At 38.0% G+C, this 16,796-nt stretch overlaps 1 protein-coding gene across 1 annotated transcript in view; it reads left to right on the top strand.

Moving 5' to 3' along the window:
- Nucleotides 1-16,796, top strand: part of IL21R (interleukin 21 receptor) — a 274,497-nt gene that overhangs the window by 150,192 nt on the left and 107,509 nt on the right. Inside the window, exons 4-5 of the mRNA XM_044089327.1 lie at nt 801-1,003; nt 11,388-11,539. Of these exons, the coding sequence (XP_043945262.1) occupies nt 801-1,003; nt 11,388-11,539 (355 nt within the window). The remainder of the gene's footprint in view (nt 1-800; nt 1,004-11,387; nt 11,540-16,796) is intronic.

The following is a 16,796-nucleotide window of genomic DNA, read 5'->3' as shown; positions in this document are numbered from 1 at the left end:
GCAAAGACTCCAACATATAAAGATCTCCTGATGGTAATAGTATGTTTTGGTATTTTGTGTGTTGGGGTTGAGGATGTTCTTTTAGTTACTAACTCAGTTCTTCTACAATCTTACATAATTAAGCAATAACTCGTGTTTGGGTGCGACTAATGCATGTTTTACTCATGGCAGGTATGTTTTGATGAGAAGGTGAAGCCTAATTTGTCAAACAAAGCTAGACATGGGTAAATGTGCTTCATCTGTCTCCTTGCAGACTGTACTACACTGGGATACCTTACAGTGGTACTGCTTATGCCAGTGCTCCGGAACATGCTAACGGTTCCCTCCTACATACATATTTTGTACAACTTTAAGGTAGTTAGATAGTGCATGCATGCAGCTTTTTATGTATCAAGATGTGTGTGCACCCTAACATGCCATAATTGCTTTTCAGAATCTTTAAACATGCTGTATATGTTATTTTGCTTTGGGTGGTGGTGTGTGTGTGTGTGTGTGTGTGTGTGTGTGTGTGTGTGTGTGTGTGTGTGTGTGTGTGTGTGTGTGTGTGTGTGTGTGTGTGTCTGAAATTGCAGATATTTCTATGTTATTATTTTGTTTTAAAGGCTTGATTTAAAGCAAACATGGACTGACTGGTGAAAAACAATCATTCAGTTTTTGAATATATATATTATCTTTCATTGCATCATATTTTTCTGATGCAGAATATCAAGTGCCAGATGAAACAGAATACATGAAAGAAATGTACAGTTTGTAGTTTGTCAGGCACAAAGCTGCATTTTAAACATTTTTTTTTTTGACAGGTTCAATGATGAGTTCGAACCATATAACCAAACTTGCGACCTTATCCTATTCAACAATAAACACAGTGTTGCAGAATATTGGTGCTCAATTGATTTAGAGTATATTGACTATAGTTATCGTGTCAATATTACTGTATTAAAATATTCAGCTGGAAAACTGGAGGTGTATGAAGAGTGCAATACATTTATACTGAAAGACAACAGTAAGTACTGCAGGTGCTCAACAAGATGCCTATCCGTTTGCTGAAATGCTTTTATTTGCTCTCTGTACTAATGAAATAATAATTGTTTTTTTTTTTTTTTGGGAGTGGGTGTAGAGTTAGTTTGTAAAAGCTATTTGAGCTATTTCAAAATTTTCAGTATGCCTGGAGCAAAACAGGGTAGCAGCATGCTTATGTGTTTTATCTGTACATTAGCCACACAATAGTGATAGTCTGCTTTGCACAGAAGCCTTCAGGCAGTATTATTCTAAATTGTTTACACAATGGATAGTAAAATAGAGCTTTATTTTAAATAGGAATTCTTTACAACTGGCTGTCTGAGCTGGTGGGAAGTATTTTGATTGGTTTGTTGCAGTCTATGTTGAGCACAACTCAATTTCTCATTAACTATAATCCCTTTCAGTAAATATTCACACCAGCAGAATAATAGTGGTTGTTGTAAGAAATTATTTTATTTGAATCCTAGAGCCAGGATGCACTTGTTGGCAGCTAAGGACCACTTGCTCCATCTAAATCTGCGCAACAGGTAAGCAGCAGGTCCCTGTTAACCAATATCTTGCTTCTTCCTGCATCTGTTTAGTAATAATGGAGGTTTGTTCCATGCTTTTGGGAATGATACCACCGTAATTCATAGGCGACTCAATAGTGAGGCACACAGATGTTCCCCTCACCAGGTTGAACAAAGGGAAGATCATGGTCAGCTGCCTGTCAGGTGCCAGGATCCATCAAATCATGCATGCACTCAAGTCACTCAGCAACAAGTACCGTTATGACTCTGTCATAGTGGATGTTGGTGTGAATGACTTGGGACGTACCTCTCTGGACTGTATGAAGAGAGACATGACCAAACTCTCAGATTAAGTGTCCCAGGCAGGTATGTCCCTAGCCCTAAGCAACATTCTACCTTCACCTAGGATGATGCCACAGTACAGACAAAATGATTGATTTCAATAATTGGCTTAGCTGCTGGTGTCACTACAGGGGTATCCAGTATCTGTCTGCCTGGGAAGACATGGTCGACAGCACATGCTACTTTGCCAAAAATGGCCTTCACCTGTCTCCTCAAGGCTTTCTGATACTGCCAAGAATGTTTGCCTCTCTCATAGCGCCTTTTTTAAGGAATATCCAAACAACAAAACTTCCAATATAAAGAAATCCACGAAAGGCAAACTCAAGATCATGCTGCTTAATGTTCGGAGATTAAACACTAAACTGCACTCCATGGAAGCACTCCTCAACTTGGAAATGATGATGTCTGTACAGTCACTGAGCCTTGGTTCAAGCTGCTGAGAGCACCCTGGCTGTACAAGGCTACAATGCCTTTCACACATTCAGACCCCAAAACGAGCATGAAAGAACCAGAGGTGGAGGTGTATTCATCTTCATTAAATCCAAATACACCACAAGACTAGTGGAACAGTATGACTGTCTTAAGCTACTTCAAATCCAATTAACTCTAGGTAAAATATCCCTGCACATCATCGCTAGCTACAGATTCCCTACCATGAACCATAAGAAGCATACCACTTACCTGGACTTGCTAGAGTCATTCAGTATACAGCCAAGCACCTTGGTCATGGGAGATCTAGCCTTCCATAGATTGGGAAATTTACATGAGCATAAACATGATTGCTGTGAGGTTCCTGGACTTTGTTAATTCAAATGCCCTGGAACAGTTGGTCTGCACCCCCACAAGGGGCTCAAATGTCCTGGACCTAGTGCTCACCAACATGGGGGGGGGGTCACTGCACTATACCCTGTGTGTTGCCCACCCTGGTAAGGTCAGACAATAAATTTGTCTTGTTTGAAGTAAAGATCAAACCTGACACCCCCACAGCTGCAAAAAACTGAAAAACTTCTCCAAAGCAAACTATTACCTACTAAACAATGGTATAGAAAGTTTCAAAGCCTCTTTCAGCATAACCAACAATGACTCCTATGCAGAAGAATACACAAATGTCCTCTACAGCTACTTAAACAAATGCATTGATTCGGCTGTACCCAACAGGAACAAAACCAGGTTTTCCTGAAAAACAAGCCACCATGGTGAACTGTGTGTTTAAATAAGCTATACAGTAAAAGAAAGAGACTGATATCTGAGAACAGGATGGAACTTACTCAGCAGAGGAAGAATACCCTCCACAGCTTGAACAAGCAAATCAGCTATCATATTAAGTCCTCTAAGACTAGCTAAGAGTCTGAATTAGCATCCCTAGGTTTTGGACATGGCTAAAGACAATAATAAGGCATTCTTTAGCCATGTCCAAAACCTAAAAGGGAATACCCAGCTGCATGCCGAACTTACAGTGGACAGTACGACTCACATTGAACCTGAGAAAATTGCCAACCTGCTAGCTGACAGATTTGGCAATAACTTTATCCCTCTGACCCCACCAGACATACCCCAAAACATTCCTGACACCAGTTATCTACCGAGTATCTCCAAAGAACAGGTCATAGAAGCACTCTCCAAGGCCAAAAACATGGCCTCTTTGGGACCAGATAAAATTCCAGGCTGCTTACTAAACAATATAAAACAAGACCTAGTGGAACCACTTGGCACTCTCTTTAACTATAGCCTGAGAACTGGCTTTGTCCCAGAAGAGTGGAGAACAGCAACAGTAATTCCCTTGCACAAAGGGGGCCCATCAACTGACCCTGGGAACTATCGACTCATAAGCCTAACCAGCCTTATTTGCAAGGACATGGAAAGAATCATCATGGACCTTATCCACAGGGATATAGGCAATCTTCAAACCCTTGATCCAACCCAGTTTGGTTTTGTCAAGGATAGATCTTGCTTATTAAACCTAGTGGACTTCTTTGAGAATGTCACCAAAGGCCTGAATGAGGGTAAAACAGTACATACCACCTATCTTGATTTAGCCAAGTCCTTTGATACAATCCCCCATTCAAGTATCATAGAGAAACTCCCCCAGCTGGGGATTAACCCATACATTACTAGATGGGTAGCTAACTGGCTCACTGACAGAACACATACTGTCAAAGTTTGGGAGTCCACCTCCACCAGTAGACTAGTTACCGGTGGGGTACCACAAGGATCTGTGCTAGGCCCTCTACTGTTTGGAATCTGTTTCTCTGAAGTCCATGTGATGGTACATGGCCTGCAGCTTACCAAGTCTGCAGATGATTGTAAACTGGGTGGAATCACAGAATCCCCCAATGATGTTAACATATTACGGAAAAGGCTGGTACAGACAAATGGTGCCAAACTCATGGACTAACACTTAATGCAAAAAAATGCCTCATTATCCCCTTTGCCAAAGAAGTAGCCCCGATAATTATGATATAGATAGCAGCCCTCTAAGCTCAATCACAGTGGTATGACACTTGGGAACACAGGTTGATAGCAATCTAAACTTTGATCACCATGTGTCTGTAGTGGTAAGAAAAGCATTCTACATTGCACATCTCATAAATAAGGGCATCACATCCAAGACCAGGGAGGTTATAGCTCCACTGTACTCTACCCTTATTAGACCATTAATTGAGTACAATGCTTCTTCTGTATGTACCTCACCAGACAGCTGCAGCAACTGGAATGACCACAGAGGTTACTAACCAAGAGAACCCAGTGCTTCCAAAACATGACATACATGGAAAGACTGAAAGCCCTGTCACTGTACTCTGTATTATACAGTGCTGAGATGCAAGCTGTGCCTGGCCTACAGATCAGTCTTGGACCTTGCCCTAATGGAAATGTGGCACATATGCAAATCAAATGGGACAAGAATAACTTGCTCCAGGGAACTCAACCTAGCCTGTGGCATTCAAAGAACATGCTGGAGAGACAGATATATCACCTAGCAATTGCCGCTCCTCTGGAATAAGCTGCCACTCCGTGTGAAGCAGAGTTCCTCAATGACCCTATTCAAGCACAACCTTGACAACTGGATGGGTAACCATAAATTCACCCTGGAGGTGGCACCTATGTTCCTAATAGACAGGGGCAGTTGGTGCTGATCACAGAATCACTGTGATAACAATGACCATATAACTATGGTCAGTAAGGATACTTGGGTTATTACACAGTTAGGCATGTAAAGGCCCTAGGACCATTAGCCTAGTAACCTCCTATAAACCTATGAAGCTATTTGACAGCATTATCTGAAAGACACTTTCATGCAAGTACAAATGACTTTGTTAAAAGAGGTGCATGATGGTCAGGGTTTGCATGGTTTGGAGGGCTAAAAACAAAACAAAACAAAACAAACAAAAACATGTCTTCACATCACAGCTAAGCCATCCTCATTATTGGCAGCATCTTTAAACCCTGACATGGTGGATGATCTTTGTTACAGATCACTGATGGGTCCCGTGGTGGCTCCAAGTGCAGGACCCACCCACATCTGTGCAAAAATTGCAGGTGTTGACATGTTGGAGAGATGACTGCTGGCTAGGATTTGTACCTCTTTATGCACTTAGTTTTCAGTTTCAAAACCAAAGCATTCCACTCCAAAGCAAGACACACTTGTTGAATATTATGACACTATAGAAACTGGTTGAAAAAGCATGTCTTGTAGCTTCCTGATTTAAGCCTTTGGTTTGTTTTGTAACATATCCTGTGACTACTATGAGATTCCTGACTATAACTGAACTGGGAGTACAGAATCTGCTTTGAGAGATAAGCTCAGAGCATTCTAACATAACATTATTGCATAGAACCAGTTGTTGTGACTGCTCCCTCAGCATTGGAGACTTTGGTCTAAGTGACAACAATGACATTAGTTGGTGTGGAGGGTAAAGGCTATGAGTAGTTAATTAACTACTTCCTGTTGTACAAGGATTGATTCCCTCGGCTGTCATTTGTCTGCTATGTAACCTTGTTACTTAATCTCACTTAATCGGACACTGCTTTGGGGCAATTGGAAATTTGGGCTGGGCTCCTTAATGTTCTCATGGACTGCATGCTTGGCACTTATCTATGAGCCTATTTTCTCGGAACAAGAATATACTGGCTTGCCACAGACACTGTATCAGAACCTTATAGGAAAACAGGGTAGATACAGAACAGCTGAGTGAACAAGTAAAGAGTTACAGATATTTTGTTAAAGTGTAGGGTTTCCACCTTTTCAAATGCCCTAAGTGGGACATTTTTTTGTAGAAATGTGAAATTTTGCAGGACAAAGAAAACCCACGGCCAGTGCAAAGGACAGAACTTCACCTTCTTGCCAAAATAAAAGCTTATTCTTGTAGCATTTGAGTTACTTATGCTATTTCATATAACATTTAGGTGTTTCAGGTACAAAATAACTGTTTTAAGCAACTACTAAAGAAAATTTAGGAAATTTTTTCTCATAAAATCTCAGGACATTTGCCATTTTTTAGTTTTTTTCACAGGGCACAAATGCCCAAAGTGGGACTGTCCCTCGCAAAGAGGGACAGGTGGTAACCTTATTAAAGTGGTCCACTTTTCAAGTGTCTAATGGAATTGAGACAAACATTGGCTCAGAATTCTGAAAATAAGGATTATGTAAGACAAGAGGAGGTTGGTCCAAACTGAAACAGACATGTACAAGACCAAATGTTTCCTCACTCAAATAGTTTTATGTTAAACAACACTAGATCAAGAGTGCTGTTTTTTGCAGCAAATCATATAACCTCAGATTCTGCTACAGGAGAGCTACCACCTGATGCAGCAAAGTTTAGAAAAGCATTTCAGGATAGTTCATTGGCATATGAGAGCATGACATCAGCTCAGGACAGCAATTAAGTGTCATTGTCCCAGTCCTGGAAAGAAACATTAATAGCCAGCTCACATCTCTTAAATGTGAAAGTGGGAGCCCTGTACTTCAACTTCACCAACAACTCCTACAGGGCAATGGAGGAAATACAGAAGGGCATGTTAAACCACAAAGAGATCATCCCATAAAGTACAAAGGGTGCAAAGGATGCATATGTAAAATGTAATAAACTGCACAAACAAGTAGAAAACCTGCAATAAACTGCACAAACAAGTAGAAAACCTGCATGCTTGTCATACCCAGTCCAAGAGTATAAAGGAAAGTGGAGACCACCAAAAACACCCCAGCTAATCAGTGCGAAACAAATGGACAATCTGCAGGTGCCACTCGATTTGTGACAGCAATCATTGTAAGTACCATTTGTGTTAATAAAAATCACTGAGAACAACTTTCAATAATCATTGAGGTTGCACTTTTATCCACTATTGTGCAACTGTGGAGTTAGTATAAATAAGTTGGGGTATGTGGTTCTCCCCACTCATGGGGTATGAGGGGATGCAAAAAAAATATTTCTTTTTTTACCAAAAGTGTTTTTCAGTAATTTTGGGTTGCATGAATGGCACTCACAAAGACTGCCATCAAAGAATCAACATGAATCCCGATATGCACACCAAGCTGATGATTTTATTTACTTATTTATTTTTGATAGCATCTGCTAGTAAAATAACCCGTTAATAACCAAAACATATGGTCGATACAAGAGAGCTAGAGAGAATGGGAGCCTCTTTCTGGCTTGACATATATAAGAAAATGCACAGAGCAAACAAATTAGCTTTGATACTTAACAATAATTGTCAGTTAACTTTATTATCCTTAGCGCTCAACTGCTTTTCATTCATCTTGCTCATTTTGTAGTCTCACTTGGTATGTTTCTACAGGGCACAAGGCAGCTTCCGTGTTCAACACCGTTATCATCTTGAAAACGTATCTAAAACGTGAAGTGTTACATAGAGTCATTTCTGCTCTTTCTAGCTGCAAGCCACAATGTTTTACCATGCAATATTTTTCAAAATGTATTCCATTTACAATTCTCAATTTACTACATGCATTGAACCAACAACAGGGGAAGAGAAAAGAAAACCAAAAGCCGGCCAGACTTAATCACATACAACAGTCTTAGATAAACAGGATTTAGTATCAACTTATATAACAATTCTCAAAATAAAAGTAATCCTAACAGGAAATAGTCATATAACAGTAGAGCACATCTGCACCATGATCTTTTATTGCTCATCTATCAGTTCTGTCTCCTTTAAGTCTCCTTGATAATCAATGGCTCACCCATTCGAGTCTTCACCCCCTCAAAATGTTTAGTCCCCTCACAATAATATGAACAGAGCACCACCTAAGTCAGCAATACTGAGAGCAGAAGTATTGATTAACCTTTTGGCACTACTCATCAGTGTTGATTTGCTAGTGGTAATAGATAATTTGTTATTGGAAAACCAATTCTAAATTAAGGTAAAGTCATTGTAGATAACTTTAGAGAGAGGAGTTATGTGTGGAGGTAAATACCATGTCACCTCCATATGTGGAAATGTTTAGGTGGGTGCAACCTGTGGAAAGTTATTTATTTTGAGTAAAAAGAGCAGTGGTCCTAGTGATGTACCCTGAGGAACACCATTTCATAAGGCCCGAGTAGCAACACTGGGGTAAAACTGGAAACTATAAAAGATATGTTAGATAAATCATTTCTAAACCATGCTGTCACTTCTTGAGCAAGGCCATAGTAAGTTTTTTTTTTATTAAGAAAAAGGTTGTGGTTGACAGTTTTAAAGGCACCTTTTAAATCTGGAAAAATAGCTAATTTTATGAGAACCTTCTCTGTGTTGTATATATTTAACAGGTTAAGGAGAAAATGTCTGTCTGTGTATTGTATTTTGGTTGAAGACCATGTTGTTTGTCAGTTAATAGAGCATATTTTTGTATATACTCAAGTATTTGTAGATTAACTTTTCCAAGCTATTTGCTGAAGGACATATGTTTACTCTTGGTCTGTAGCCACTGCCTGACATACTGTCGGAAATTTGGGGCAGGTATGATCAGGACATGCTTAAAGTTGCGAGGTATTATCAGTGAGTTAAAGATAAACTGTATATGTATGCTAATGGTTTAGAGAGAAAGGTTTCAGCTTTGTTAAGAATTTTTGGCTGCAAATAGTGAAATTGTGGATTGAAACTGTAGTTAATTGCTTTAATGCGTTACTTTTTTTTACTGGATATAGAGTTAAAATAGAAGATAGGATAGTCGAGCATTTCATTCACTATGGCTGATGGACCAACCTCATTAAATATAGAGAAGACTGAGTGTGTTGTTGCAGTGGGAGAGGATATACTAACTCAGATGGCGTCGATCATACCTCATGACAGATTGGTTTCAGTCTGTAACTTAGGGAAGATCTTGTTTGAACTAAGACATTTTATGGAATTTTGGGGGCTTACAAATTTTGCAGTTTGAAGATTCCTAAAATATGTTGTTTTATCTTCATTAGTCTGGATTCTGGGGGACTACTTAATGTTTTTATAGCAAACTTTCTGAACTGTTGCTTTACATATCCACACTTTTCATGGTGAGTCAGTTTTGACAGTATTTCTGAATTCGCTGTACCTTGACCTACTCCGGGAATGTCTTCTTTCATAAATCAGGAAAAGGGCACTGTAATAGTGGATTATGTTTTACCTGACAGCAATTACATGCCATCTCTATGAAGTAAACACCTCCCTTGCTTCATCTATGAAATAAAACACTGCTTGACTCATCCATGGAATATCATAATGGAGAAGGGAGGTATGAAATTGTTAGGTGCTTTAAATAACAAATAAGAAAGTACATAGACTTATATAGACTGGTCAACATAATCAACAATAATGCCTTCTGCTGTGGAGTAAAGACATATGCCTTGTTGGATTCAATGAATTTCATTCTATGGCACAATATGGCTATTTAAATCTAGGACTGTTGTTTTACTGGTGATGCATCTGATGACTGTCATTCTATCTTCCTTACTCTGCTTGGAGATGGAGCCTTGGTACGAGAGGGGGATGCAATACCAGGTTTTTGCTAGAAGTTTATGTTATTTTATTCAGTGGGTTCTTTTTAGAAGTCTATATGGACCTTTTTGAGGTTCAGCCCAGGAGAACCATCTAGCTGATGCTCACAGTTGCACATTTAAATAAATGAAAGCTATGATAATTAAAAATCCTGAACCAAAGGAAATGGCTTGTTTATTGCTTATAGTTTTAACTCCATGCAGTAACTGCCAGTTCATTGAATGTGACAGCGCTTCATTATGTTCGTTTCTTTTACTTATATAATAATCCATGTCAGTGAAGTACGCTTAAGTTTGTAGATGAAGATGGGCAGTGTCTGGGTAACTTTATTACTACTGTTTTTTTATCTGTAAAAAAGAATGCAGATTACAAGTAAGCAGTAATTTTATACCCCTCTGAGGAGGGTAGTGTTTTTTGTGCTAGTGAAAGTGGGCCAGTTCAATTTGGATTTGCCCCATGCCTTTGCTCATCAAGTTGGGTATCCACATTTACAGGAACCATAGCTTGTAATGGATACTCCTCTCATATGAAACTCCCACAACTTTTAAATGGAAAGCCATCTCTGTTTTGCATGCATTCACTCTTTTGGATCAGCGAGTGTGCTTGTCTTGTAAAACATTTTTTGAATCTGTACTTTTTAAATCTTCTTTCATGTTCTGCTATGGCTGCTTCTATGTCCCTGAGTTTCTGACCATATCTGGCCAGTAGTTTTTTACTTCTCCGTGTTTTGGTGTTGTTCAGCTGTTGATACTGTCTGACTGATTTCAATAAAGTTTTGTACTTGAATAATCTGAGGGATCGCAATTTGTTTCAGTTGCTTTTTTATTGTTTTTTTTTTCTTTTTTGGGACAAACACTTGATGTCTACATTCTTCTATTCACATATCAGTTTGTGACCCATTCCCAAATAGTGGGATAATTAAAATGATGTCAATGTTTTTAGTTTTTCTTAAAGAATGATATTTTCTAGTTTCAAAACTCCTTAGCTCACACGTTTAGCTTATTGCCATCACTAGATCACTATAAGTGTCAAGTCTGTTTTGTTTTTGTTTGCTACTCTCTCTGAGCTTACATTTTAAGCCTGTAACCATATAGGACATCTGACACAATTAACATTTACTGTGTTAACGACGTCACTAAAGAGAGAACTGTTAGATATATAAGATGCCACTGATTTTGGGTTCTGACTGAAGACAACAATACTAGAGCATATACATTATTTACTTACATATAGTGGTGCACAAATGTTTAACATCCCTTGTCCCAAAATTAACTACAGAACTATCAAACAAAAATTCTTATGTGAACAATGTTAATTCCCTCCCCTAAAAATGCACCTCCTACTTTTAGTAACTAATTCTGAGGCTGCCATGCCTTGGGTATAGAATGCTAGCCTGCAGTTGGTGTTCATGTTCTGTTAGTGTAAGGGATACTATAGTTCTTATTTGTGCCACATTCACAGTAATAGAGTTGATATAAAAGATTCCTTCTCACTAAATTTATTTAACTTCATAACATAACATTTATTACTCTATTTTTCTTATTTTCGCAGTTAAGCCACAACCACCCTTTAACCTTGAGGTGAATTTCTCTGCTGGCTACAACATTTCCTGGAAAATGATTTATACGAGTGATGTCAATTACTTTCTGCATGAAGAACTGCAATATGAAGTCAGATACAAAAGGAAAGATGAATCATGGACGGTAAGAAGGAAAGAACATCTGTCAGAATATTATATAAATGGAGCATTTGGCTGAACTATTATTTTTTAAACTTAAGCTTTCACTACTAGGTATTTTACAAGGTGTTCTACAATGCATTGTTTAAATATACAATAAAAGTCTTTTCTGAATAAATATTTACAATTTTATGGTGCACATAGCAAGTAGTTGAGCACTTTTTAAATTCATATGCACAGTCAGCTTTCTTTTCTTTTAATACACCTGTTTCAGAAAAGTGAAAAGAAAAAGATGCTGCCATATAAACTTTAGTAAAATACTTAATGTGATAGGGGAAAACACTGTCCCATAAGTGTCCATGTAGATGTCCATCATCTTCATTTATTATAATAAACCAAGGGACTGTCCCAATGAGACAGGAAGGAATCCTTGGTTGGTATTAATGTTTTTAGGTTTCACCATTCAGCCCATCAGTTCAATAACAATGGGAAGGACCACAGCACAGACATTCTGGGTGTCAGCACTGGACCTATAGCTGGACAGCAAAGCTTGCTAAGTAATGAGCAGCCAATTATATATTTTCTCTCTATCTCTACTGGTGGTATAAAGGAATAAAGCCCTGACTTTGTCCAGGTGCCCTGAGTTTGTTTAGCAACTCAGCAGACTGATAGCACAGACAGGAAGGATGGGAGAAGCTACCCTACTGGGAAGGAGCATTCTGCTATTTCTCTAGAGAAGAGGATGGGCTAGAGGGGGTGGGTGTACAGAGCAGGCATGGCTGCCCTGTGGGCCTACAGTGGGACACGAGTTCAGGCTACTCCCCAGTGCCCACCCAGTTTAACTATAATATCAGTATGCAGGGAAAGGACATAGAGGATTACAGCAACACTCCTGGATCTCTTACATTCAAGTTGAGTGTAATCAAAACCTATAAGCTGAGTCTTCAGACCTGGAGCAACAAATGAGTCAGTGGGGCAGTGGAAGGGAGGCTTGATGGTCAGGAGGTGCTGACTAAAAACAAAAACAAAAAAATGTCTCTTTCTTTAAGTTGAAGAGATTGGACTGATCTTAACAGGAGTATCCCCCTGGGGACTTCCAAGATGGCTGCACATTGAGTAACAAGTTAATTTCAGCTCTCTCAGTGTGAAAACAGACACTAAAAAGAGAAATCCAGTAGACTCATTTTTGGGGGTATATTTCAGTAAGTGGCTACTAAATGCACTGCTTGGATGCCAGCAGAAAAGAAATTCTGTGAACTTGAAAGAAAATCAACCACAAAAGGTAAGGAAAAAACACTGACTGAAAGGAATTCTGCAGCTGTTCAGCAAAAAGCAGTGCAAGCTCCAGTTTTTGTGCAAGACATGACTTCCAGTAACCTAGAGGAAAAAAAAGTCAAATGTACTCAGAGCTGATTAAAATAAATTAAACATTGATGGAGTATATCAACTCAAATAACAAATCTGGATAAACTGGAAGAAGCTTTAAACAGATATTCAGATGAGGTGATAAAACTGCAAAAATCAGAGGTCAAACTGAAGAAAAGGCTGGCTGAATATGAGATTGCTCAAGAAGAGATGTTTCAAGAAATAATAGCATTAGAAGACAGAGCATGCAGGGAAAACCTGAGATTTTTCTCTGTGCCAAAGAAGCTTGAAGGAACAGACTGTATTAATTTTATGAAAGCACAAATAAACAACTGGACTGGTATTCCACAGCAGGAGTTGTTAATTGAAAGGGCACATTGTGTGTATGCTTCAGATCTGACTATGAGAAAGCAACCTAGACCTTTAATAGTAAAGATACAATCCTACCAGGATAAAGAATTGATTCTGCCAAAACTGTGGCAGAAGGACAAATTACTAAAAGTAGGAGACAGCAGAGTGTTTGTGGAAAATGATTACTCACTGTACACCAGGCAGAAGAGGAGTAAATTTATTCCAGTAATCAGGGAATGTTGAAAAGCAGGAGTGAGATTCAAACTGCTGTATCCATCTGTCTTCAGAATATTCTTTCATGGAGGGACAAAATAATTTTTGATGCAGAACATGCTAAGCAGGAAATACAAAAGTTTATCCAACAAAAAGTGAGCTGTGAAACAGAAGGAGATTATGCTTCCTTTTCTTATGGTAATAAAGAAAGCACAAATAAGTAACTGGACTGGTATTCCACAGCAGGAGTTGTTAATTGAAATGGCACATTGTGTGTATGCTTCAGATCTGACCATGAGAGAGCAACCTAGACTTTTAAAAGTAAAGATACAATTCTACCAGGAGAAGGAATTGATTCTGACGAAACTGTGACAGAAGGACAAATTACTAAAAGTGGGAGAAAGCAGAGTGTTTGTGGAAAATGATTACTCATTGTATACCAGGTAGAAAAGGAGAAAATTGATTCCAGTAATCAGAGAATGTTGAAAAGCAGGAGTGAGATTCAAACTGCTTTATCCCTCTATCTTCAGAATATTCTTTCCTGGAGGGACAAAATCATTTTTTGATGCAGAACATGCTAATCAGGAAATACTAAAGTTTATCCAACAAAAAGTGAGCTGTGAAACAGAAGGAGATTCTGCTTCTTTTTCTTAGGGTAATAAAGAGCACAGAGAGACTGTGCCAGTCAAATCTTTTCCAGTGTTGCAACAGAAAATGCTTCAGAGACAGAAAAAGCACACGAGTTGACTAGATGTATCAAGAGTATGTTAGAAAGGAAGCAGAGACTATATTTGGGAGATGGAGATAAACATGAATAAACTTGTACGGGGTCTCTAAAGCATATGCCCTACTTCATGTCATTAATGTTTGGAGGAATACTTAGGAGAGGGCAAGAGGAAGGAAATAATTAACTGTAAGTAAAACAAACTTTTGTTCTTAACATTAACATTTGTATAGTGCAAGATATCTGCACGCTATAAAGTTTTCTGAACAGGTGCTCCTATTTTTTCCATCTTTTCTCTTTCTCCTTGTTCAGCTTTATGAAATATAGGTACCACAATGTTAAAAAATGAAGAAAAGTCTGTCAAAAGAGTATGATGCAAGAAAAAAATCATGTGCGTTTTCTCATTCTTGTATAGGGGAATGACTGGATTAAGGCTCTTGGCTTTATCTAGTAACAGGTTTTAAGAGAAAACAAATAATTAAAAAAGAAATTGAATATAATAAAGGTTTCCTCTAGCATATCACTAAATGCTTGTAGAAGCAACCCTGTATCTGGTTCTCATGTCTCCATGGTGATAGTCTGATAAAGAGTAATAAAAACAGAATACTTCTTTCTTTTAATGGCTTTCATTCAATGTCTAGACGATAATGCTTTCTGAAAACATTTGAATGTTTCTTACTGTGGGACAGCAATAAAGATAAGACAAAATGAGACAGCAGTTAGTAGAAGCACAGGTGGTACCATGTGTCTTAGCATGGATAACTTTCCTTTTAGGTTAACCCAAGTCTGAGAGTGTGGCTGTCAGTTTGGACAATTGCTCCTATTAAGCAGGTAAAATTGCAATATTTGAAGATGTACATAGTTTTGTGTGTTAATATTAAGTTAATAGGTTTTTGGGGTGTCATTGTTTTCTGTTTGAGGGCTTTCAACGATACAAATAGTTTTGTAAGATGGACATAGGCTGAAATGGATATGACAAGAAATGACTGTATAAAATGTCAAACTGCCAAACATTAGTGTGTGCATGTAACACAAAATCTAGAACTAGATACTTAACAAAAAACTGTTACAAATAAAATGCAGGAATAATAGCTGTTTAACACAATGACACTTTTGATATTATGTTTAAATGTTAATGGTCTCACAGATATAGATATATAAAAAGAAAAGTAGTGAACTATATTAAAAAAATGTAGAGTGCAAATAGCTATGACACAGGAGAAACATTTGGAAGGAACTACACAAGCAAATTTGATAAAGAAAGGTTTTCAATTCAGGGAATAACTGGGACAGAGGAAAAGAGTTATACTTATATTAATTGGAAGAGGAGCTCCAATAGTGACAGAAAAGGATAAAAAGGATAATAATGGTAGGTGTGTAGTGCTAAGGGGCTACTGACAAGTGAGGAGGATTATACTGGCATGTATTTATATTCCACATAAAACTGCTATAATGGATTTTAAGAAAATTCTGGATGAAATACTCAGTTTTCAAAAGGGAATATTACTTAAGGTAGGGAATGGAATTTGATTTGCAGCAGGGAAGATGTGTCTGGGGCCCAGACGGGAAAATAAAACAAAGGAGAGTAGATTTTTGAAGACATAGGTTTATAGGTTAGTACTAAGCTAACTGCCCTTGTGAGCCATTTTAAGCCTAGCCAATTATCCCTTGTGAGACTCAAATCCTGCACTTTGTGTTTGTAAAGCAAACACCTTAACCATTAGGCCACACTCCCTTCCATCACATTTATGAAAATATTTGGCATGGAAGATATGAGTTTAGTAGCAAGAGTATGGAGTGAATTTACATATTATTCCCCAACATACAAAAACTGGGCTAAGCTAGACAGAACTTAAATTTCACAGGAACCTGTGCATTTAATTGTAAGTTTTGATATGGATCCAATAACTATTTCAGATTATGCACCAATAATAACTAAAATAAAAACACAGGGTAATGAAATAAAAATGAGGCACTGGCGCTTTCCTACCTGTCTTGAAAAGAGATGAATTTTAGGAATGGGTAGTGGAAATTATTTGGGAGTTAATAGAAAAGGCAGAAATTTCTTCTGAAAATATAGCTAGGGAGTGGGATAAAATTAAAGTGGAGTTTAAAAATATGGTGGAAATGAAAGACAGATATCGTTAAGAAGCAACAAAAATTATTTACAGGGACTGACAAATGTTAAAATATTGCAGAATAGGGGGAATCTCACAGAACAAGAAGAGGAGCAACTGCAGAGTGATGAGCTGAAAATAAAGGATTACCTTGATAATATGCATGAGTTTAGAAAAGATTGCTGTTAAGCAACTGTTTTTTGATAATAATGCCAAAGTGCAAAAATGTTTAGTGCAACAATTCAGGCAACAGAAAGGAGGAAGGGTTGTCACCAAGCTTAGGGAGCCTATAACAAGGAAGATAACAAGAGATCCTGTAGAAGTACTACAAATATTTTGTAAGTTTTATGAAAGTCTATATAAAGCAGAGAAATATGGAGATCAAGAAAAGGTACAAATGGAACTTTTTTCTGGAAGAATTAAATATGCAAAGGTTAGAGGTAGATGAGACTCAATTACTAAAAGGATAGGAGGAAATGAGACAAAAATGGTGATATATAACCAATCAACAG

The sequence above is a fragment of the Protopterus annectens genome, chromosome 12.part0 (genome assembly GCF_019279795.1).
Source record: "Protopterus annectens isolate FY-2018-M chromosome 12.part0, PAN1.0, whole genome shotgun sequence".
NCBI classification, from domain to species: Eukaryota; Metazoa; Chordata; order Ceratodontiformes; family Protopteridae; genus Protopterus; species Protopterus annectens.
This window is presented reverse-complemented; position numbering and strand designations above follow the sequence as displayed.